Here is a 22,111-nt window from a genome sequence, read left to right as displayed (position 1 = left end):
AAATATTAGTAAATGGCTTCCCTTATCCTTCCCACGCACCTTTAACCTGCATTTGTGGCAGAGCCAGGCAAGGCTTTATATACTTACATTAGCAAGTTCCCTGGAGCAGACATGGACCTCTCCTCCCGTCTGGTCTGGACCTCGAACGGATTTCCGAAGGAGCGTTTTCGTAGCATGGCCTTCACTAGGATCTTTGAGGAAGAAGAACAGAGCAGTGAGAGCAGCAGGACTGACATATCACCCCCTTGAAATTAGTTCAGAAGAGTCTAACAACAACTGCTTTAATAATTCAACAGACATTTATCAGTGTTACAGCTAGGGCACGAACCAGAGAAACCCACAGAACAGTTATTTCCAGGGAGTGTCCACATCATTCCCTTTAGCAGGGAGCTCAGACCCCTGGACACAAACCATTGCTGGCAAGAGTCGAAGCAGCTGCTGCTGCTGCCTGACATTCCTGATGGTCCAAGCCTGGAAGGAGGCAGCACCAGAGCTCTCCTGGGGTGGCACTGCAAGGTGAGTCCTGCCAGCTGCCGCGTGTTCCAACACACAGGGTCTGCTGCCAGGGGGAAAGGATGGTTTTCATTGGGTTTTCACTGCCCCAGCTGGTTACCTTCATGCCGCACCACCAGAGCTGTGAAAATGGGTGCTCATTGTGCTCAACACCTTTCTCCCTATCCCAAGGGACTCCAGGTTTCCCCACAAAGGCACCTTAACCACAGGCAGCTCCCCTGAACAGACCCCCAGCTGGTTACCCACAAACTGCCAGAAGAGCCTTAAGCACCCACAGCTGGTGCCCAGGGCTGGCAGGTAAGGGCCAGCTCCGTACCGTCAGATGTCTTCTCCCTGCTTCTCTGGCCAGGTCACCTCCAGGTTTGGAGCCTGTGTTTGAAGGCTCCAAATGAGCTGTCTTGAATCCTCTAGATAATGAAACAAACCACACCTGGGATAATTCTGGTGTTCTGGGATGTCTGGTTCCAGACACGTTGGGTGTGTGACCCTACAGCTCTAGAGAGAGCAGACAGGCAGGCCGAAAACACGGCTGCTCACATGGTCAGGCCCCTGCAGTATTCCAAGACCCAGAAAGCTCACAGGGAGTTGAAACTCAATTTTTCTCATGCCAGTAGCACACGTGTACCCTCCAAAACTCCTTCACCAGCTGAGAACTTCAGCAAGGCATTGTACTCTAGACTTACACAGAGGAAGCGGTTGTGGTTTATACATACCACAGCTGGCAAACTCGGGATGGTCTTCACTGAGTTTTTCACCTCCTCCTCCGTCACCTCCACCACGGTACAGTGCTCTTCTTCCAGTGGCAGGGGCTCCTCCCCACTCTTGGTTAGCCAGGGATGCACCTAAGTGGAGAGGGACACAGACAGTTCTGAGCCTTCCCTCCAGAGCAGAGAGTGACAATGTTGGTAAGGAGAGGGTAAAGGACACAGCACTGCTGACAGGGGCAGTTTGCCTGCTGGTTGTGCTCCATTTTCCACTCAGAGTGATGCATCCCAGCTCCCCTGGAAATCGCTGCAAGGTGGTGCTGGCCAGACAGCACCCCCTGAAGCACAGCGTTGTCACCTCCAGTGCCACTGTGCCAGCGTCCTCTGCAGCAAGTCTGCAATGCTTTGAAAATGGGAGCTATCCAGAACATTTTCATCTTTCTCTCTCGTGTGCACACATTCCAACTACGTCTGTGTGCGCTCCCTACCTGGGGTAACCAGGACCATTTATACATCTGCACAAAAAAGGATTGCAGTGCCTAGAATGGAGCACCCAGGTCTGGATGCTGCTGCCGTGCTCACCTGCCTACACGAGTAGTAACGTGGCCACCACCTAGACCTCAACGCACCCGCACCAAGGAGGCAGGGAAGTTCCCCACCAGCTCTCCCTGTCCCCCCAGCGCTGCCCGACGGCACTCACTGCCTAGTGCCCTTCATGTGAGTTGGATGCAGGTGTCCAGCACCTTCTCCAAGGGCTCAGCACTGAGCTTCTCTGTGGTGCTTAAGTTGTGTTTTCCAAAGATCATTAATTGTGCTCCTAACAACTCCCTTCAAAGGCACCACATCGCATTCAGCCTTAAGCAAAACCTCTGCACTAAGCCCATATGCCCAGCCGTATGATCGATGTTCCTCATATGAACAATTTGCTTGATTTATTTGGATGTTGAACAGCAATTCCAAGCACAGGCAGCAGAGCAGTCAGGGTATTTGTCCCCGCCTAACTCCCTACAGAATCCTACCATCGCCTTCTGGCTTTTGCTGTGTTTATTTTCAATGATTATATATGAGGAGCAACACGGGGCTAATGCCCAGCTACACCAACATGTTTGCAGTCCCGTGAGTATTTTCTATTACACGTAAGCAAGGTGAAAGAGAGAGAGGAGGAGGAGAAGAGTGTGAAAACGGGAAAAGGAGAAGGGAAGAAACTTGGGGATGAGGAGGAAGATGAAGAGGAGGCTTGGAGCAGCTGCTTGAGAAAATCTCATTGTTTGTGGAGCCAAGACTGGAGCCCTGATGCCAGGTGGCTTGGCTGTGTGCTACTTCACAGCAAAGAAGCTCCTTGGGGTTGGTCTGTGAATATGAACATGGAGGGAGCGTGTCATCTTGTCTGCACGGCAGCAGCTGCACGCAGCCTCTCCTGTACTCTCTGGGTTGAACCCCACCAGCCAGGGCCCTCAGTGATGGCAGCAGTTTGGCAACTGTGCTGCTGAAGGTCGGTGGCCAGCTTGTGGCCAGGTGGCACAGCTACATCACTGGGCCTGAGCCACCGAGCTGCAGGAATAACCTCTCCCAGAGGGCCTGATCTGTAAACAAGGAAGGAACCAGAAAATATTCCTCTCTCAAAAAACTGACCAAGTATGCAAACTGGCTGATTTTTTTAATTTTTTTTTTAAAGTTCCTTCCCAAGACACATCACATGATTTTTTTTTCACCTGGACTCATGTAGCACTTCAGTCCTTTTACCTTCTCCACGCTCTCCTGAAAAGCTCCCCTCACTCCAAAGCCTCCTCTGCCACAAAACTGCTTGGCCATCGTCCTACAGGAGGGAATGGCACAGAACAGCTGCCCTCTTTCGACTGCCTCTCACGGGATGATTTCCTTGGTGGTGAACATGAGAAAAGCAGTGCTCGAGGCACTGAGCGCAGAGCCCAGCCCGGCACTACGGACACGTGCTCTTTCAGCATCAAACACAAGTCCTCAAGCACACCAAGCGCCTTCCCTGCACAGCTGGGATAAGAGGCAGCACTCTGCTCCGTTCTTCTCCCCGAGGGTTTTTATGGGGCTTTGGTTTCCACATGAAGAGCCTGCAAGGGCTGCCAAGTAAAATTGCTTCATGCAGCTCCAAAGCACTTCCCATCAGCTCTGGCTGCGGCCTCCTGGGCACAGAGAGAAGGGCTGTCAGCTTTCTGCTCAAAGTTCAACCTTCCTACCCTCATCTTTAGAGGCAGACGTGCTGGTGCTGGCCTGAGACAGAGCAGAAGGGTTGTGTGCCCAGCAGGGGATGCTGAAGGATTCCTGCAAAAATCTCACGGTGTCGAGCAGGTCCAAGGCCGCGCTGAGGGGTGACAGGAGGACAGAAAGCACGTGCAAAGGCAGAATGAACCAAACCCTGCAGTGCACTGTGCTCTACCCAGGCCTATTCATCCTCTGTGCTAATAAGCTTCCTCCGAGTAATGCTGATGGAAACAAATGTGTGTGTGTGTGTGTGTGTGTGTGTGTGCCTTGAGGCTGCTGCCACGAGTAACAGTGCAGGAGGGCACTGCCAGCCCCTTAGCACTGGTCTAACGCTCACAGCGAGGCCTCTGCCGCTCGCAGTTCCCAATACAATGCTAATTCTCCCGGGGATTTGCTGAAGATCGTGCAGCTTTTGAGTAGTTTTAATTTAAATAAGTAAACAAGAGGGCTTTTGTCAATATTCCCCAAGCAAGCAGCAGTGACAGAACAGTGACACGCTGCAGAACGAGCGCGCTCCCTTTTCAAGGCAGTTTGCCAGAAAGAGCTCCCAAAACAAACACCAGGAGTGGCCCTGGCTCATTAGGAGGTGCCAAAGGAACAAAAAATCAGCTGAAACAAAAGGCTGTAATATTGATGTCCAATTTACCTTAATTTCAGGGACTGTTATCCTCGTTTCTGGATTTTTATCCAGCATGCGTAGGATCAGATCCTTGAGCTCGTCACTTATCTGTGCTCTGAGAAAAGAAAACAGCAACGTACAGTTATAAGAGAACTTTAAACGCTCAGGGTATGCACAGCCCTTCCTGCAGTTACTTGTCAGACAATCTGCTCTGGTCAGAAGGTAAACTGGCCCGGAAAAGGAAGGTCTAGGTGGCTTGGTTCCTTCTCAGGCATGACAGTCACTAAGGGGTTTGGGTCTCCTGTTCTGTCTGCTAACACGGCTGCAGGCTCTCAAGGCGCAGGGCAAGGGATCAGGCAAATGGATTTAAGGACATTTTTAAAGACAGCACATTATTGGGGAATTTCAGAGGACAGATTCTGTGAAAACAAAGTGTTGTGGAAGGCAGAACTGGAGCTGGGTTCTGTGATACCGGTGGGGACAGAACCCGATGTGCAGAACCTGCACCATGAGCTGTAACGTGCTGGGACTGCGATGTCAGATGGGGACCTTTCTGCCCAGCTAAGCGTACAGGTTGTTGGTGAAATTGCTTCCACAAACAGACAGCAGCCAGTTTGGTAACTCAGTATTTCCTACCTTATAGCTCAGCCTTGGGATATCAAAATAGGGAATGAACAGATGTGACTAGGAGGGAGAAATGCGTCTGAGTTTTTAGGACCATTTCTAAGACTAAATGATGGACTGCTTGAACCCAGAAGCCACCCCTATTCTCCTAAAGCCCTTGGCCCTGCTGGCTCTCCTGCAGTCTTTCTTATCCAAAGACTTCGCTGACTTCTGCTGTTAGTGATGCAGGCGACGTCCTTAAACACACGTGGTCTGTATGATCAAAGTGCTGCTGACATAAAGTGCCAGCGTATGACAGGAGTGCGTTAGGTGCTGAAGGTCTGTATCACAAATGACTTGCAGGGAGATGGGATCTGGCAGCACGAAATGCCATTCCCCAGCAGGGCTGCATTTCCGTGCTGCCATCAGATTCAAAACACTGATGAGAACCTGGTGCTGTGCCCACCTCCTCCCTGCCTTCCCCGAGAAGGAAGAATAAACTACCATAAACCTAAACGAGGGATATTTTAGGGAAACAGAGCTGCTGCTCAATAATTTATGAATACTTTATGTGCACTTGGGCTATGGGATCCTTAATAAACGATCCCAAGGGAACATTTCTTGTTCAGGGGGAAAGAGCAGAAGGTGGGTACAATACAGCCCAGACAAGGAGAATGGCAGCACGAGCCCCCAGAGACTTGAGGCTGCACCTCAAGTGACATTTTAGGTGGGAATGGGAAGAATTGTGCTGCTGGAGATGAGATCCAGGCACAGAGGAGCAGCCACGGAGGGCGGCAGTGCCTGCAGCAGGTCGGACCAAAGAGGCTCCGCATGGAGACAGCAGCACGGTGTTTGTGAAACACTTAGCAGCAGACCTGTGCCAGAACAGCAACAGCTTAACAGCAGGGCAAGGCTGTATTTTAAGATTATATCATCATCTAACGAGGTTGGTTACCAGACTGATTTCTATGCAAGAGGACTGACGCCACAAGGAAAAGCCCCGTGAACAAGATCACCGAGTCCCAGGTGGGTTCCAGGTGGGTAACGGGCTGCCTTACCCTGCTTCTGTTTTCCCTTCTCTCCGTTTTGCCAGGGTGCACGTTGTACCCGACAGCATTTTTCCCTTGAAAAGCCTGCGTTATCTGGAATGTGTCAGAATTTGTCCTGTAACAGCTCTCAGGAAGACGCCAGGCACCACAGAGCTCAGCACCTAGCTGGGAGGGCTGCCAACCCCATACATCATTTCACAGGGTGCCCACGGGCACCGAGGGCAGAGAACATTGCCCTGAACTTCAGCTCCTCACCAGCAGGAAAGAGGCACAGCTTCTGGCTCTCTCAGTACATGCCTGGACAGGAACTTCTCCAGCTTGCTGTTAGTGGTGCCAGGATCATCGGGGTGTGAGCTGTAGCTAACCCCACTCACCCTGTGTCATGCCGAGGGCTGACAGAAGTGAATGAGAACTGTGGAGCAATAAATATTTATCCCCGTGTCTCCAAGGGAAGGGACGGGACGACAACGCGGGTACAGTCAGCTTCATCTCTGCCCTGCGGGTTGTCAGGAAACAGGCAATGAATTTCCAGGGGCTGTCTGCACAAAGGAACGTGGCTTTCGTAGCCATGGTGAAATAAATCGCAACCAAAATATTCCCAACCGTAACGAGGTGCTGGTTCCACGGGAGGTCAGGCTGGATCCAGGCCAGTGCATTCCAGCCCTGTGCGCCTCCGCGTCGCTGCCTTTATCTAACAAATAGACGCGGCTCAGACAGGCGACAACACCCAGCAACTCTGCTACCCAGCAGCCTAACGGGGGTGGAGTTTGTTTTTAGACGGAGAGCAGGTCGCCGAGAAATCCAAATAAATCCCACGGCTGGAGAAAACGTCTGAATGAAGAAAGTGCTCTTAGCACAGCCCCGTTAGCCCATTAAACGTTAATAGCTTGCTGCACAGACAGATGGGCACGGTCGCTTGCGAGCTGGCTGCGAAGCCGAACACACGACGCTGAGGACGGGCACCCCGCCAGCACCACAGCAAGCAGAGAGAGGGCTGCCAGAGAAACAAACTTTTTTTTTTTTTGGTGCTAATGCTGTTAAGACAAAGGGCAGCCCCGGCTGTAGACCAGCGGGTGGGAGCCCAGCGATGCGGCACAGCTTGCCTTCATGCCCTCAGTGCCTGGTTTCCTGCAAAACCTCCCCAACAGCACCAGGCTGCCAGAATTGCTCCGTACCAATGACTGGGGCTCGTGTTTGCCAAGATACAAGTGGCCACAGGTCCTCTGGGGCAGAGGGGTACTGCCCATTGCTCACCGTGCCCCCATCTGCCTGAGTGGAGACGGCTCCCCCAAGCTACCCGCAGTGCCTGTGCCTCACAGTCAGCGCGGAGGTAATTAACACAGACCTGGGCTGTGAGTCATCCAGCCAGAGCAGATGGCTAAAATAGGACAGCCTACACGGCCATTTCCCTCTGCACGCTCAGAAGGGAGCCTGGGATTGCTGAGGCAGAGGCCCAGCCCCTCACTGTAGGTGTCTAAAAATTCAGTGAGCATCTTGCAAATCATTCACGTGACAGTTATGGTAACAGTGGTTATTTGCACATTATCTGGGGCTGTCTGGAAATATCCCTCCCTCCCTCTCTAATACCAGATGTGCCTTTCATTAGAGTCTTAATTCCTTCATGCTTGTTTTAAATTAAGTAATTTTATCTCTGTTTTTTTTTATTAGAATGAACTCTTAGGTGAAGAAGGTCAAATGTTCTTTGCCTGACTACTGTGCTGACTTGGGAAGGAAGACAAGAAATCCAGCGTTGGCTGCTTCATCTGATAGCGAGCAGCAGAAGCAAATTAATCACTAGAGTGCCCAGCGATGAAGGAAATGCCGAGGAGCAGCCAATGCATTCAGAGGAAGGTTTGGTGTCTCTGTGGCATGGACTGAGCACACACCAAGCGTAGCCACCTCCTGCCAGGCTCACCTGGCAAGACCCCAAACACTCTCCCCTCGCTGCCTGTAATGCTGTAGGGCTTTGACAGCAGTGGTGGCACAGAACTCATGCGAAGGACCCAGGAGAACACAAAGAACCTCACCTGCCTTCGTCTGCCCCTCTGCAGTGACCCACCGGTCACCCACTTTCATGCTGCACAGTGAGCAAGGCTGAAGTTTATTTTACAGCACCTGAGGAAAGTTTACTTACTCTTCTGGAAACTCCACGGGCTTGTTCTTGATCCTGTTATGAAGACCTAGAATATATTCGTCGATAAAAGGGCACTGCAAAACAAACAAAAGATTTTCCTGTTGTCACAGATCTTGGCACCACTTCAGTGTTTGTCGTTCATGCAGCACAAGTGCACTCTGTGTGCGCTACCTGGACTTCACACAGAGATGGAAATAAGTAAAACCTCTCCTCGCACAAATTGGTTTGTTAAAAAAAAAATGCAGAAGAACAGCAGAGGGACCTAACAGATCCAAAACCCAACTGTGACACCCCCTCAGCTCATAGGTAAATAATATAATCACAAGATTATATCAGAATATAAAAACAATGTTTGCACCTCAGGATTTGGCCCAAGTAAGACATTACAGACACAGCTCTGAGACCGTTTTCCACCCTGGCTTAGTTCAGCAGTACCACACCAGCAATGGAGATAGTTCTGCTGCTGCTGCCTTCTCCAGGCACTTTTACCCCTGAGCTGAATGCTTTATGCCCGTGTGCTGTGATCCTTGCTGGGACAGGAGGTTCAGCAACACACCTGCATACGGGCATCACACACACCTGCCTTGCTGCTCGTCCTGGGAGCGAGTGGGTGGGATTGGGAGCTTGTGACCACCAGCGAGGGGAAGGCCATGACAGGACATGCAATTTGCCAAAGCCAAACCGGGCTCCATCTGGCCCAACACAGCTCTGGCAGACAAAGCTTCCTGTAATCTGTTTTGCTGAAGCGCTCTGCAGTGGCTTGGGATTAAATTTATGCCTCCCTCCACGCTTTTTCTGGCTTGTTTCTGAACACAGGCAATCCAGACAGCCCCCCACAAGCCGCTGTTTGTGCTACCAGTGCTGCTCTGGGCTTGTAGCACGAACAACTGCTGAGTTAAGGGGGCTAGAAACCCCTTCTCACAGGCAGGGCGATTTGGGATAACTGGAGCTTGCGGAAAGTAGGGCTTTGCTCCTAACATTTGCCTTTATTTGGAAAGGAATGAGTCAAAAGACAGGCGGGCAGGCACTGCCAGGCAGGGCCAAGAGCATCTGAGAGCCAGCTTACCTTCCCGTAAACAAAGCAGTACAGGGTGATCCCCATGGCCCATACATCAAGTGCCTGAAAGAGAGCAAGGGCAGGCAGTAAATTAGATGCAAGCCAGAGATGATCTGAACGGGCTGGATTTTCCCACTGACTCACAGAAGATTATTTGTACACGTTTAGCTTTTACTATGCTGAATTTTATCGCAGAGTCTCTCTGAAACTGGGCTCCTAAAGGCAGCTATAACCGTCCTGGGGGAAGGGCACTGTGCCGGGCCACACGCTGCCACCACTGTCCTCACCACAAGGCCAGTGACCAGCTAGCAGCCCCTTGTTCTTACAGGATAAAATGGTTCAAGGCTGAACCTCAATGAGGAGCTGAACCTCAAGCCTTCTTCTGAGAAAAAAAAAAAAAAAAAAGCCCCAAATCAAACCACTGGCCCCTGTTCCCACCCCTGCATCACAGCATTCACCGGTGCTCCTCACTTTCAGGGTACCACGACATGATGTTGGTGACCAGCTCCCCCCTTTGAATTTTGACTGTTTTGGTAAGGAACGGGGAGTTTTGGTCTTTCCTCTTTGGGGAGGGGAAGGGTCCTGCTGGACTCAAACCCACCTCCTGTCTCAACAAGGGCCTGCAAAGTCCATCTACCCACTGCACAGAACAACTGATGGGAGTTTTGTCTAACCTGAGCACAGAATTAGAGCTTTGATTTACTTAATAACAACCCCAGTCTGCAGCACAGTCCCCGGGTGGACAACACAAAGGGTGCAGGCGTGGTGCTGCCCTCTGTGCTGTGTCTGAGGGGTCCTGGGCAACTCTGGCTGCGAGTAGAGACTTACCTTTCCACTGAAACTTTTGCCAGTGTCTGAAATGGCCTCTGGTGCCATGAAGGCTGGTGTCCCTGCTGTGCTGGAGAGCTGGGCGTCGTTCCCTTCAAACTGGTTACTGACTCCAAAATCCGCGATTTTGACGTGCCCGTCGTCTCCTAAGAGCAAGTTGGAAGGCTTGATGTCCCGGTGAATGATCTTCTGGTAGTGCACTAAAAAAAAAGACAGCAGAATGGGCTGCGGCAGGAAACACACCCACAGGACACCTTGCCAGGGGGATGCAAATAGCAGTGCAGGCCCACACATCCCTGAAAGGTGCCGCTGTGTAGGCACGTAGGATGGAGCACAGGTGCCATTTGCTCGAGTTATTCCTTTCTAGTGCCTTGCTGGGATGTTCACCAGAGCATAACGCTCAGAGAAATACAGCTGTCACCAGCAATTGCACAAAAAACCCACGCGTGAGCCCAGAAACAACCCAAGCAGTGCAGAGCAGAGAAGCGAATCGTTCAAACCTTGCAGATTTGTGTGGCTTCATTGGACCAGATGATGGGCCAGGCAGCCTGCAGTATTAAAGACTGATGGGCTCCAGGTAGAGAGGCTAATTTTCAAGTCACTTAATTCAAAGCTGCGGTGCCGTAAAGCTAAGCAAAAGGAGCAGAACCACAGGCAGAATGAAACAGGACCGGAGGAGATATTTAGGCAAAATGTGACAACTGGCAGCCAGCACCGAGGCTGGACAACTCAGAAATCACGGGGTGCTTCCAGGTCGAAAGACAGCTCTGAGCATGGAGCAATCCTCAGCTGCTTGGTGCCAGCACGCCAGAAAAGGCAGGTTCTCTCCAGCCATATATCGTAATGAGGTGAGCAAATAAGCTTAATTATTTTTTTTTTTGCATCATCCCAAATCTCCACTACTGCTCTCTGGCCCCTTTTCACCCAGACCCACGGCCAAACCTCTGCCCCGGAGCCCTTGCTAAGCACAGGCTGTTCCCACGCGTGCCTCTCGCTCTGCGGGGCTGCCTCAAAGCCTCCAGCTCTGTCCCAGCTCCAGGAGGTCAACTGCAGGCACCAGCGGAACTGCTTGTACATCCAAAATGAAGTAAACCCCTGCAAAGAGCTTGGAGGCTGAGACACACTGAAAATGAATAAAATAAAATAAAATAAAAAGTCCCCCTCCTTACAAGCTAGCCGGGAAGCAATACTGCAGCTGCAATAAAGCCATCGGTGGGAAGATGCAGCGGGGAGTTGTAGGGAAGTGGCTGACTTCTCATGAACACGGAGAGAAAATTTACACCAAAAACTCTTTCAGAACATGGAATGGCCCCAAAAGCAGAAGCGCAGAGAACACAGGGGACTTTACAGAACAGGAAGAGAAATGCTCTGATCTTCACCACCTTTCCCAGGGGAACAGGACCCTGCAGCCTCCCTTGTCCCAAAGCCTCAGTTCCCACTTTCACGTTTCTTTTGTCAAGTTTTGGTTGTGGTTTCACAGCTGCCCGTAAGCATTTTTCGTTTCTTGTAGGAACCATGCAATTGTTTGGGGGGAAATGCTGGCCTAACCCTTCTCACAAAGCCGGCCAGCACGCTGCCACAAAGGCAGCCTGCCCCCAGAGCACCCCAGCTTGTGCTTCGGGAGCACGAATGAACTCCCCCAGCTGCTCTGCTCGTCCCAAGGCAGCTTCCAGCAGCCACGTCTGGGGAGGGGAAGGCAGGAGGGGTGCTTACAGCCCCTCTGCAGGGACCTCTTCGGATTCTGAAGCACTGCTGATAGGTGCCACCCCTGGCACATGACAGAGAGCCTCAAAGCCAGGCAGAGACCTAGGCTCACCTTTCACATAACTCATCCTGGCAGCACACCGAGGCTGGATGGGCGATGTTTGGGCCAGCAGCACAAACCCACAGGTTCAGTGGGATGCTCCATCCCTAAAAGCTGAGCTCGAGCCGCAGCAGAAAAAAGCTGGCTGGAGAGCCTCAGCTGACAGCTCTGGTGGCTACAGCCTCTTCCAGATGTGCAGCAGCTCCGTGCTCGTGCCGTGAGGCAGTTAGCGTTGTACCAGCCTGGCTAGGCAGTCAGGATAAACAGCGAACACCCTGTAACAGCAGCAATTACGAGCAGACATCTGCTGCGCAGCACGGCTGGTGGCAGGCTGACATTTCCTTATGGTAATTGAGGGAGAGCAAAAAAGGAGAAAACGAGGAGGGGGGAGAAGCGACGTTTCCCTTCAGGGAATGGTGAGCTGCCTCTCATGCAGGTGTCTGGGTGAAGGCTGCTGAGGAACACGCCTGGCACCACACAGCTGAGCTTCCCAACGCCTCCAAATACACAGAGCACAAAAACGCAGGGACCACAGAAGCTCACCCCTGGTCTGAACACGGAAGGATTCACACAAGGGAAGCAGCTACGCTGAAATTTGTATCGCTTTCCTCCCCCCTGTACTATTTAGCTCATAAAATGCCCTCCCTGCCTTTGTGCAGCCCCATGCACTCAGGAGCTGTGGGCTCCTGCTGGCTGCTCTGTGCTTGTTCAGCGCCCGCCTCGGTCCAGGCACTGCAGCAACACGGACGTGGAGCGAAGAGCTGGGAACCCAGCCTCTGCTACAACCACAGCCAAACACGAGGGGCAGTGACCATTTGTGCCTTCAGGACAGAACCTCCACGTGCTCGTCGTGAGCTTTAGGGACAGGGACAGTCCCTACAGGAGCAGGGCCCACCCCAACGCACCCCGCGCTGCTTTGCCGTGAGGTGTGGGTGACAGCGACGCAGCTCTCGTGCCAGCTGGCCTGAAAAACTTGAGCTATCCACGGAGCCTCGCTGCTGCCTGCCTGCCTTGTGCAGGGGAAGAGCCGTGAAGAGAGAGGGACAGGAATTGGGCACCGAGCACCGGCTGCTGTAAGTGAATGAGGCTGCTTCACAGCTACTAACGTGAACAACATCAGCTCACATCTGCCAGGAAATGATCTGCTATGGAGCTGCTAACCTGATGAAGGCAACTTAAAATCCCCTTTCTGCTCTGAAGAAGCACAGTTCTTGAAGTCCTCGGCAGGTTACAGCAGGGCTGGGAGGGGGCAGAGCAGCCACGCCATGGGACATCCCCGCAGGGACACAGGCACTGCTGCCACACGATGTGAGAGGAGCCAGCAGGTCCTTATTAAACCGGTGAGATCCGTGTTTCCAGAACAGCATGCAGAGGAAACGGTGCTGTTATCCCTGCAGAACTGCAGAGGGAGAGCTACGCACCTCAGAAATAAAACCCAAGCACTAACAGTGCCCTCCAGGCTGCCAGGAACAGCACAGGAGGGACAACGCTGCGAGGAGCACACAGCTCGCTGAGCCACCCTCGGGCAGCTGAAAGCCACAGACAGTCAGAACGGAGTGAGAAGCCACCCCCAGCACACACCAACCCTCTCATTTCACCAGCCCGAGGTGTCTGGGTGCAACTTTCCCCCCCTGCAGATCAAGAGCAGCAGGGCTGAAAGGCAGCCTCATTAAAACCACTGCTGAGTGTCACTGGAGGGCAGGACAGAGACCCCAGGAGCACCCCGCTTGTCCTGGTCCTCGGCATTAAGGGCATGTTTGGACATCGCTGCAAGCAAGCAGGAGCTGGGCTGCATCGGGCTCAGTGCGGAAGAAAAAGCGATTTCAACATCTACATAAAAACCCCAAATGTGCTTCAGAGGAACGTAACTTCCATTATCAGCTTCGCTGGTATCTGTACTGCTGCACCTCAACCTGTTCCATGAGAGCCTGGGGATTTCTTTTTATTTATTTTTTTTAAATCATCCCAGGACCTCCCCTTAGTGCCTTCCTTGGGTGCTGTGTAAGGACCATCCCGTTGCTGCTCCCCACCACGCCACGTACCATGCACAAGGAGGGCACCAACAGCCCAAACACAGCGGTTCCCATGTACAGGTCCTTATCTGCATCCTTCCTGAAGCTGAAATCGATGCAGAACTGCCGAAAGCAGAGCTGGCGAAAGCAGAGAGCTTCGCTGAAGTCGCTTCAACACACTGATGAAACCAACCCCGCCGTTGCTGTTGTCTGGAAATGATTTTGCCCTTAAAAGCAGAGGCCAGCAGCTCGCTGTGCCGACTTCCCTAGGCCCCAGGCTGCCCTGCACTTGCTGTGCTGACAGACCCAATTCAGAGAAATCAATACTGCTCCATAATGAAAACGAAGCCATGTCAGATATTACCCAGCCCTCAGGCCAGAGGCTGATTCTGGAGCACTCTGATAAATCTGGTTTATTAGAGCCATCCTTCACTTCTGTGGAAAGGTAACAGTATTGCAGGCCTATCTGCATCTGGAGAGCTACCCCACGGGTTTGTAGAGCATCTCCTAGGCAAAGACCCCAAAATGCACCAGGAATACCTGCCTGCTGAGCCTCACAGAGCTGGCACAACAGAGGAGGGTGCATGTGCTACGCTTCCACCATGGCTTCTGTTAGCAAGGCTGGCCACAACCCAAAGCTGGACTTGGTCAAACCCTAAAGGCCAAGGGGGAGCTCAAAGGTAACAGAAATCACCCCTAAAAGTCAAGCCTGGAAAGCAGAAGCAGTAAAAAAGCAGCCGGGGCTTCCCGAGAAGGTGCCTGTGACCTGCGGCTGGTCCCAGGATGGATTCCCTGCAAGCCTCTCCAGCTGCACCTGCATCACTCAAAGCCTCCCAACACTTCCAGCCAGCCCGCACCCACTTCTCCCTTATTTATATCAGCCCCACACACGGTATTTCACCTCAGTCCTGTACCACAAGGACGAATTCCTTCAAGAGGCTGCTGCAGCTGCCTGGCTGTGCTCTGCCATCAGAGGGCTCCAAGCCTGCAAGCACTCCGGGTGCTGAAGCTCTGGGAGTGAATCTGTACTTCCAGGCTGCACAACATGCCCTCTTAGGGCACGCTTTTGGCACGTGCTGAATGTCATCTCCATGAAAAGCCAGCGGGTGATGTGGGAACAGTGGTAAAGGCAAGCACAGGCTTACGTGTCTCTGATCTGGGTGGGCAGCCCTGCAGCACCACGCCTGCGCTCCTCAGGGCCAGCACCAACCAAACCAAATCCCGCAGAAGCCCAGCACTGCCACTGCCATCACTGCTGCTCACTCCCCTTGGTGGGACACGCCAGCTTTTTTTGCAGCATGGAAGAAATCCTCCTTGTTTCCAGATACCACAGGCAATTCAGAGACCGAACAGGCTGTCCTTTTATTTCAGAAGCAAATACCTGGGACCTGCCTGCCTATAAACAGCCAGAGAAGACCAGGGGGAAGCAGAGACAGCAGTGCTGGGAGAAGAGAAATAAGAGATTGTCCCCTGGCCCTTTTCAGAACGGTGCCTTTCACTGCATTTCCTTCTGGAAACCTCAGGGCTCCAGCACATTAATACTAAGTTGCTAAAAGCCCATTTACAAATTATATATATAAAACTTTGCAATGCACTGACACATCCTGCAATTTGCTGAGGCTGATGCTGAATTATACTTGATTAGAAACAGAATCCTGTTCCCATCCAAGGGCAAGAGCAACCCATATGGTGCTACTGCAGAATCTGCTTAGTATTACGCTCACATCACTCCTGGAGCAAAGAAATGATTTAACACCCTCCCAGGGAAGCTGCTGCAGGATCCAGAGCCTAAACCAGAGGCTGCTCTTTGAGGCGAGCCTCCCGGCTTGTCTGCAGAGCTCCGCACAGAGCCAGGGGAATGGATGCAGTGGGCTGTTTCCTTCCCCCCCTCCGCTCATTTCAGGGGTCCTGTTTGGGGGCTCAGGTGGGGATCCTGGGTCTGATTTTCCCTATTCACCACTTTGCCACTGGCCTCTTGCTGCATCCATCAAACCTCTGTCACTGCAATGTGTTGCTGGCCAAGGCCTTTAAAGTAGAGCCTGATGGATGAGTCCCAGTGCCCTGCTGGTTTGAGGGAGGGATCCTCAGCCCTCCCAGCTGGGGCAGCGTGTTATGGGGTCACTCAGGCTGCCTTTACACCTCTCCTCTAACCACATCAGCACGTTTGTATCTAGACAGAGCTGCCCTGCCCGTGACAAAACACAAACCTGTCCCCCTCCTGGTGGTGTCACTCACAACACCCAGCTCCCCGCAGCTCAGAAGCTGCCCCTCGACACGCTGGGTGTGAAGGGGGCACCAACCTGTGCAGGCACCACGCAGGGACGGGGAGGGAGCAGGTCCCCAGCTCACCCAGGAAGGAGGCACAGCTGGGTTAAGGAGCTCGCTGGGAGGTCACAGGAGAGCAGAGCAGGCTGGGAACCCACCGGAGCTCCATCACGGGTTGGTGATGGAACAAATCTCTGCTGGGCCTTGCCGACACAAGGCCTGAGGAGCTCACCCCTGCCAAGAGCCAAACAGCCCAAACCCATCTACAGCACTGCCACCTGATAGCCCCTACCTCTGGCTCACGTTGCAGTCAATATCCTTCAGAAGCCAGAAGCCTGTGTTTACTTGGCTGCTGATTTATTTGCTTAACTTTCCTTTTAAGATAATGGAAATTATACGCACAGATTGATGATTGAGTAGATTGAGTCTTATCTCAGGACAGGTGGCTTTGATCAGCGTGTCAGGCGTCTCGTTATTGCTCCAGGCTTAGCACACTGGGACCGGAGCTTCCCAGGCACTTGTACAGGTGTGCAGCAGAGAACTGATCCTGGAGAGGTAACTTCCCGATGCCCCTAGCTGTGTATGCAACCCTCCCTTGAACCCAGTCGCTCATACAAGCATTCCTCTGCACGCAGGCCCAGAACTGCTACCCTTAGCATCCCTAGGCACAGTGGCAGCAGGGAAATTGTGCTTTTTCTACAGAACGTGGGAGAAAATATTTTTTTCTTCCCCTCAGCCACGCTGACAGCAATTGCTTCAGCTCCTCATGAGCCAGACGGAGTAATTAGCTTGCAGCTAAATAGCAGAAGGGATGGCCTCTGTGCTTCATCCTGACTATGCGAGTCAGCAGGGTTTTCCCCTGGGTCAAGCTTGCGTGCTTGCTCTGCGCTAAGTGGCTGCTCCTGGCTATTGTCAGGGCTGGGCTCAGACCTTCCGTTTGCTTATTCTTATGCCTTACTAAACAAAAGGCTCCTACTAAATAAAACTACTCCTGTCCCAGTCCTGAACCCAAACTGGGATACCCCTGGCTCACCTCTCATCACTTCTCCCCCGTACCTCTCCTGCAGCTCAGCGTCCACCTCCCACCGCTGGAGAAGAGTTTCAGGTGTCTGCTCCTCGTGGTGAACCAACTGCCTGCTCACAACAAGAAAAACATTTCTTGCCAGCAGACAGCAGCCTAACAACGGCAGAAAACCCTCCCATTACATGCTTCACCTGTACTTCCACTGGTCGGCTGCCAGAGCACAGCGGCGTCACGCCAAACACTTCAGCAAACTCCCCGTGGGGTTCTTAAATATCCGTCACCCTGAGTCAGCCCAGAAGGAAACTTCACTGCCTTCAAGAAGTGCAGCCTGTATTTGGCTATCACCACAGCCAAGGTATCGGGAGCAAAGCAGTGAGCAGAGCACAGCAGGACACCTGGCCTTGTGTGGGAAAACTGTAGGCTTTAATGGGGGGAGGGAGACAGTAAATCCTTGTTAGCATTTTCAGCCACGTTTACTGTAGAAAACAACCCTGAAATTCCGTAGTGCTGTCATTAATAAGGCCTGGGGGGCTCAGGATCGCTAGCTTTTCCTAATGGATGCTCAAGGGCTGGCAGGACGCTTGGCTTTGCAACACTGGTTGAAGAGATAAAGACTCTGCAGCCCCCAAAAGACACCCCTGACACAAGACGTGATGGAGGTCTATAAAACCAGGGGGGCATGGGCAGGGCGAGATTCTTTCTGTTCGCTCCTGGTACCAGCTGAAACCTGCAGGAGCAGACTCAGAGCCAGGAAGGGGCTGCTTCCCGCAGCGTGTAAGCAGGTAGCAGATGCTGGAGATTTACACAAGCTTAAAAAGGGACCGAACACATTAGTGGAAAAAAAACATCACAGGCTGTTAGATAAAAAACCAATCTCTGGCTGAGGAAATGCCCGAGCCACGGGTGCGGGGAGCCCAGCTGTGGCTGAGCACGGGTCTGGGTGCAAGGCACCTCGGCTGACCCCGTACAGCTGCCCGGCCCTGCAGAGCTCCCCGCTCACCGTCCGGCCTTTGGAATTGACTCCTGCCGTGGCTGTGACTCCTCCAGGGACTCCTCCCCTCCCAGCACATCCATTCCTGCTGAGTCTCACTGGGAACGCGACATTTGCCTTTCCAGGAGGGAGACTGAAGCTTAAAGAACCCCAGACAAGCACTGCGAGAGGCAAGTTACAAGAGGGAAGGGAGGCAACTGCATGGATCCCCAGTTCAGAGCCACTTAGGCACACGCTGTACTTAACGACACGGATAATCCAGCAAAATTTTTCTACCCAAAACACTTAAGTACGTTCTTAAATTACCACTCCAGGGGCACTTACAACACACTGCCTCCACGCTTCACGAGGGTGCCTTCAGCACCATCGGTACTGGGGAAGTCTTGCCAGCAGGAGGAGGAGCACTTTCCTTTTTGGCCCCGTTTCACTAGGATGTGAATTAAAGCATGCACGTGCCTAAATGACTCCTGAAGCAGTCTGCACAGAGCACAGGTTTAGGACACGCACAAAACCACAGCAGGTGAACTGGCAACGTTACCACACGTCAGCTTAAAATATTTTCCCAGCAGCTTAGGGACCGGAGGAAGGGACACTGACGTGGGCACACCTCCCCTCCTCTCAGACCTCGATGGTTCAATGAGGCTGAGGCCGTGTTTATAAGCAGAGTGCACTTCCTAGCATGAAACCTACTACAAATAGAAGCCCAGCTGATAAAGCAAGGTGGCCCTGTGCCGTCCCAGGCTGAGGGGCTTTCCCAAGAAGCCTGGCTCTGCTTGGGGCATCCCTCCCTGCCTCTCAGCAGCCTACAACCCACAGACTTCCCACCTGCTCTCATCACACTGACCCGTCTCCTCCAGATGCTTCTCCCCAGGGCTGCTGAACCAACAGGCAAGCGTCACGAGCAGCCTGCTCCCTGCAGACAGGCAGTGACTGTGCACCACCCCCTGCAGTTGTGAAGTCCAGCGCCCATTTCCCACCTGCCTGGCCTCTGCAGCCACTTCCCTGCACCGCACACGGCCTGGATTAATGCAGGCTCTGACAGGAAGCCACTTTGCAGCTGCTAATTTAATAAAAACCCAGCCAGCAAGGCTGCATTTGCTGCTCTGACGCCTGCGAGCTTCTAGCAGCTGCATGGTTATCGACTCCCCCAAATTACCTAACAATTATGTATGCTTACATTAAAATTACCTTGCAATCTCTAGATTGCCTGGCAACACTTCTCCTTCGGCGTGCACAAACGGTGCACTTTCCCCCTGTAATTACACAATAATTGCCGTGCATTTACCCACCAGTTCTGAGACAACACCATTTTTAACTTTCATTTGCTAATAAAGTAAGTGCTTACTCAATAGCCCCAAAGGAAGCATCCCATTGTTCCCGTTGCTGTGAGTGCTTGGGCATCCTATAATTTATTGCCCAGATCCATCCTCCCTGCCTAAGGAAACACAAACTTTTTTTTTTTGGCTTGTCTTCTAAACTAAACTTTCTTCCGGTGCCTACTGCAGGCGCCAGCAGCATCCAGCACAGCACAGCCTGGATCTCCCTGCCGAGGCACACAGGTTCTGCTATAGCGTGAATACTGATGAGAACCAAAAAGCTGCAGTCCTTGCCCTTCAAACTCTACTGCAAAGCAGTCCTGAGCTCCCCATTCCCATTCATATATGCATTTCCACTGACTTCCTGAGATGACCTGACTGTTTATGGCAGCTTTCAGCACATGGGAGCTTCTGGCCTGTCACAGGAGAGCAAACAGTGACTGCGTTCCCAGCCACCTCACGGTGAGGTCAGATGAACCAGGTGAGGTGGTGCTGCATCTCAGTGTGGGGATGGAGCAGCGCACTGCAAACCCCCCTCCTCTGCTGTGGCAAGGTCCGTCATGCTCGTCTTGCTCCCTGCAGGTGTTTGAAACCTGCTGAACACTTTAATGAAAGCCTTGGGAAAGCGAGGGGCTGGCTCCGACTCTGGGGAGCTGCTGAGCTTGCAGGGGCCACCTGAGATTTGGCAGAATGAAGGCAGACATGGCCCGAGGCATGACAGCAGAAACTGTTCCTTTCATGTTCGACGCAGCCGCATGCTGGCTCTTTGAAAGCACATTGGAAATAATTCCCCCTCATTTGTGAGAGAAACAAGCATTTACGGAGGTTGAGCCAGCTGAAGAACCTCTCACCTCGAAGCACACCGGGATGCAGCACAGCTCTCCGGCTTGCAAGCGGCCGGCCTTTCACGCTTCACATGCTGCTCACTGACTGGGGACGACACCTGCTTGATTAAACGGCCTCGGCCCTCCCTGCTGGCTGCCCTGACTTCAGATTTGCCTCCAGAATCGTGCAAGTAAGCCAGATATTTTAAAAGTTGCCACGCCTGAGAGATGCCAAGCTAACCTAGGTCAGCTTCAGGGAGCTGGGCACAGCACAATTACCCCACAATTACCCCACAATTACCCCTAGGGTCAGCGCAGCAATAACCTGTGCATGGTGTAGAGAAGCTGCTGGAGGAGAGCTGAGGATGCAGCCCCCTAAAGCAGGGGCCCACCCACCCCAACACCCACCCACCCCAACACCCACCCCAACACCCACCCACCCCAACACCCTGTCTCCTGCCAGGGTCAGTAGCCGGGGGCAGAGCTTTATGAAGACAGATGCCACACGTACAGTACCCGTGTTCCCAGTGGCAAACTGCCTGCATCCTCCCATGGAACAGCCCTCGATTCTCCTTTCTCCTGCAGAGCTGTCTCATCTCGTCTGAGCCCGTTCCGTTCTGGCACTTGCCGTCTCATCTAGCAATAAATGTCAGGGTTTAATTACCCGCTGTATGAAAGTAATTCCTTCTGTTTTCAACTTGCTGCCTAATTATTTTGTTTGCTACCCCTCGGTTCTTCCGTCAGAGAAGATTCATTCTGTGTTCACCTCTTCCCTGACACAGAGGGTTTTATAAGCCTCTCCCGTACGTATCCTGTGATAATTTTCAAAACTGAAGTGCTTTGATCTCACCCCTCTGTATGGGATAAACCCGATCACCCCTTCTGTGCTATTCTCAGCTCTAGAGAGCGGTTTCTGAGACAGGCTGAGCACAACTGCACACGGCATTCACGGTATTCCCTGCTTGTATTTAAGAGCTCTTACACATCCAAACAACTGCATAATGATATTTGCTGTTTTCTTCTTTATTTCATTCCCCAAAATTCCCCAAACCCCGTTAGCTCTGGTGACTGTCACTAAGTAATGGGCTGGCATTTTGAAGAGAACTCTCCCGAATGAAGATTGAGTGAGAACAGCTCATTTGGAGCCCGTCACGACGTACATATTTTTAGTGCTGTTTCTCCCCCTCAGACATTACCCTGCATTCAGCAGCATGGATTTTCATCTGCCATTTTACCGTACCAGCACTCAGTACCACGGCATCCTCCCGCCCGTCAGCTCTAACGATGACTATCCTCAAGGAGGTATCGTCACCAGCCTCCCATATTGCACTCCGTCCTATTTCTGGTCGTTAGGAACATATTGAACAGCCCAGGCCACATTACGGATTCCAGTTTAACTGCACTAGTGACCTCTCTCCACCGTGTACCTACTTTCCTGATCATCTGACTAGTTATTAATCCAGAAGAGGTCAGCCAGCCAAGACGACTTAGTTTCTCCTGATTGGATCTGTTAACAGAAGCTCATAAAGCTGCTTGGTTGTTCACGTGTGTTGTAGTGACAGGATCACCTTATCTGCATTTGTGCTGACTCCTCTGGAAAGCTAACAGATCTGTGAGGCAAGAGTTCCCTCTGGAAAAGCTCTACTGGCTCTTCCTCCTCCTACTCAGCCATCCAACCACGGCCAATTCTTTAGTCCACCAATGTTCAGAGAAACCAGTCAACGGTGAGATCACCAAACACTGTGGAAAGCCACCTACAACAAAGACAGGAGAATCAAAAAATGCCGAGTGCTGTTCACCAGCACCACAACGTGCCCAGCGGGAACATGAGCTGTGGCTGCAGCCCAGACGACTCGTGGGTACACCTCTCACATGAGGCTGTGCTACACAGGGACCTTCTTCTGGAAAAGGGGAAGAAGGTTTAGGCTAGTGTGGGTGACCAGCAGAGGATCAGAGCTGTACCTTCTGGCCTGCACACAATGCCTGTACTGAGGCTCAGAAGGAGTGGGAATGTGCAGTGCAATGTTTAGGAGCAGCAAGGGAGTAACGCCAGCAGTCAGACCACAAAGCACCACGCTCTGTGACCCTCAACCCCATGGGTGGTAGGGACGTGTCCTGCACCCATAACCGCCC

At 52.4% G+C, this 22,111-nt stretch overlaps 1 protein-coding gene across 1 annotated transcript in view; it reads right to left on the bottom strand.

Annotated features, from left to right (window-relative positions):
• Positions 1-22,111, bottom strand: part of CAMKK1 (calcium/calmodulin dependent protein kinase kinase 1) — a gene marked incomplete at both ends in the record, with an annotated part of 47,070 nt that overhangs the window by 6,118 nt on the left and 18,841 nt on the right. The window contains 6 exons of the mRNA XM_084299983.1: positions 88-191; positions 1,227-1,355; positions 4,099-4,186; positions 7,858-7,931; positions 8,924-8,977; positions 9,743-9,942. Coding sequence (XP_084156109.1) covers positions 88-191; positions 1,227-1,355; positions 4,099-4,186; positions 7,858-7,931; positions 8,924-8,977; positions 9,743-9,942 — 649 coding nt within the window. The remainder of the gene's footprint in view (positions 1-87; positions 192-1,226; positions 1,356-4,098; positions 4,187-7,857; positions 7,932-8,923; positions 8,978-9,742; positions 9,943-22,111) is intronic.

The sequence above is a fragment of the Netta rufina genome (genome assembly GCF_964035555.1).
Source record: "Netta rufina genome assembly, chromosome: 21".
Classification (NCBI taxonomy): domain Eukaryota; kingdom Metazoa; phylum Chordata; class Aves; order Anseriformes; family Anatidae; genus Netta; species Netta rufina.
This window is presented reverse-complemented; position numbering and strand designations above follow the sequence as displayed.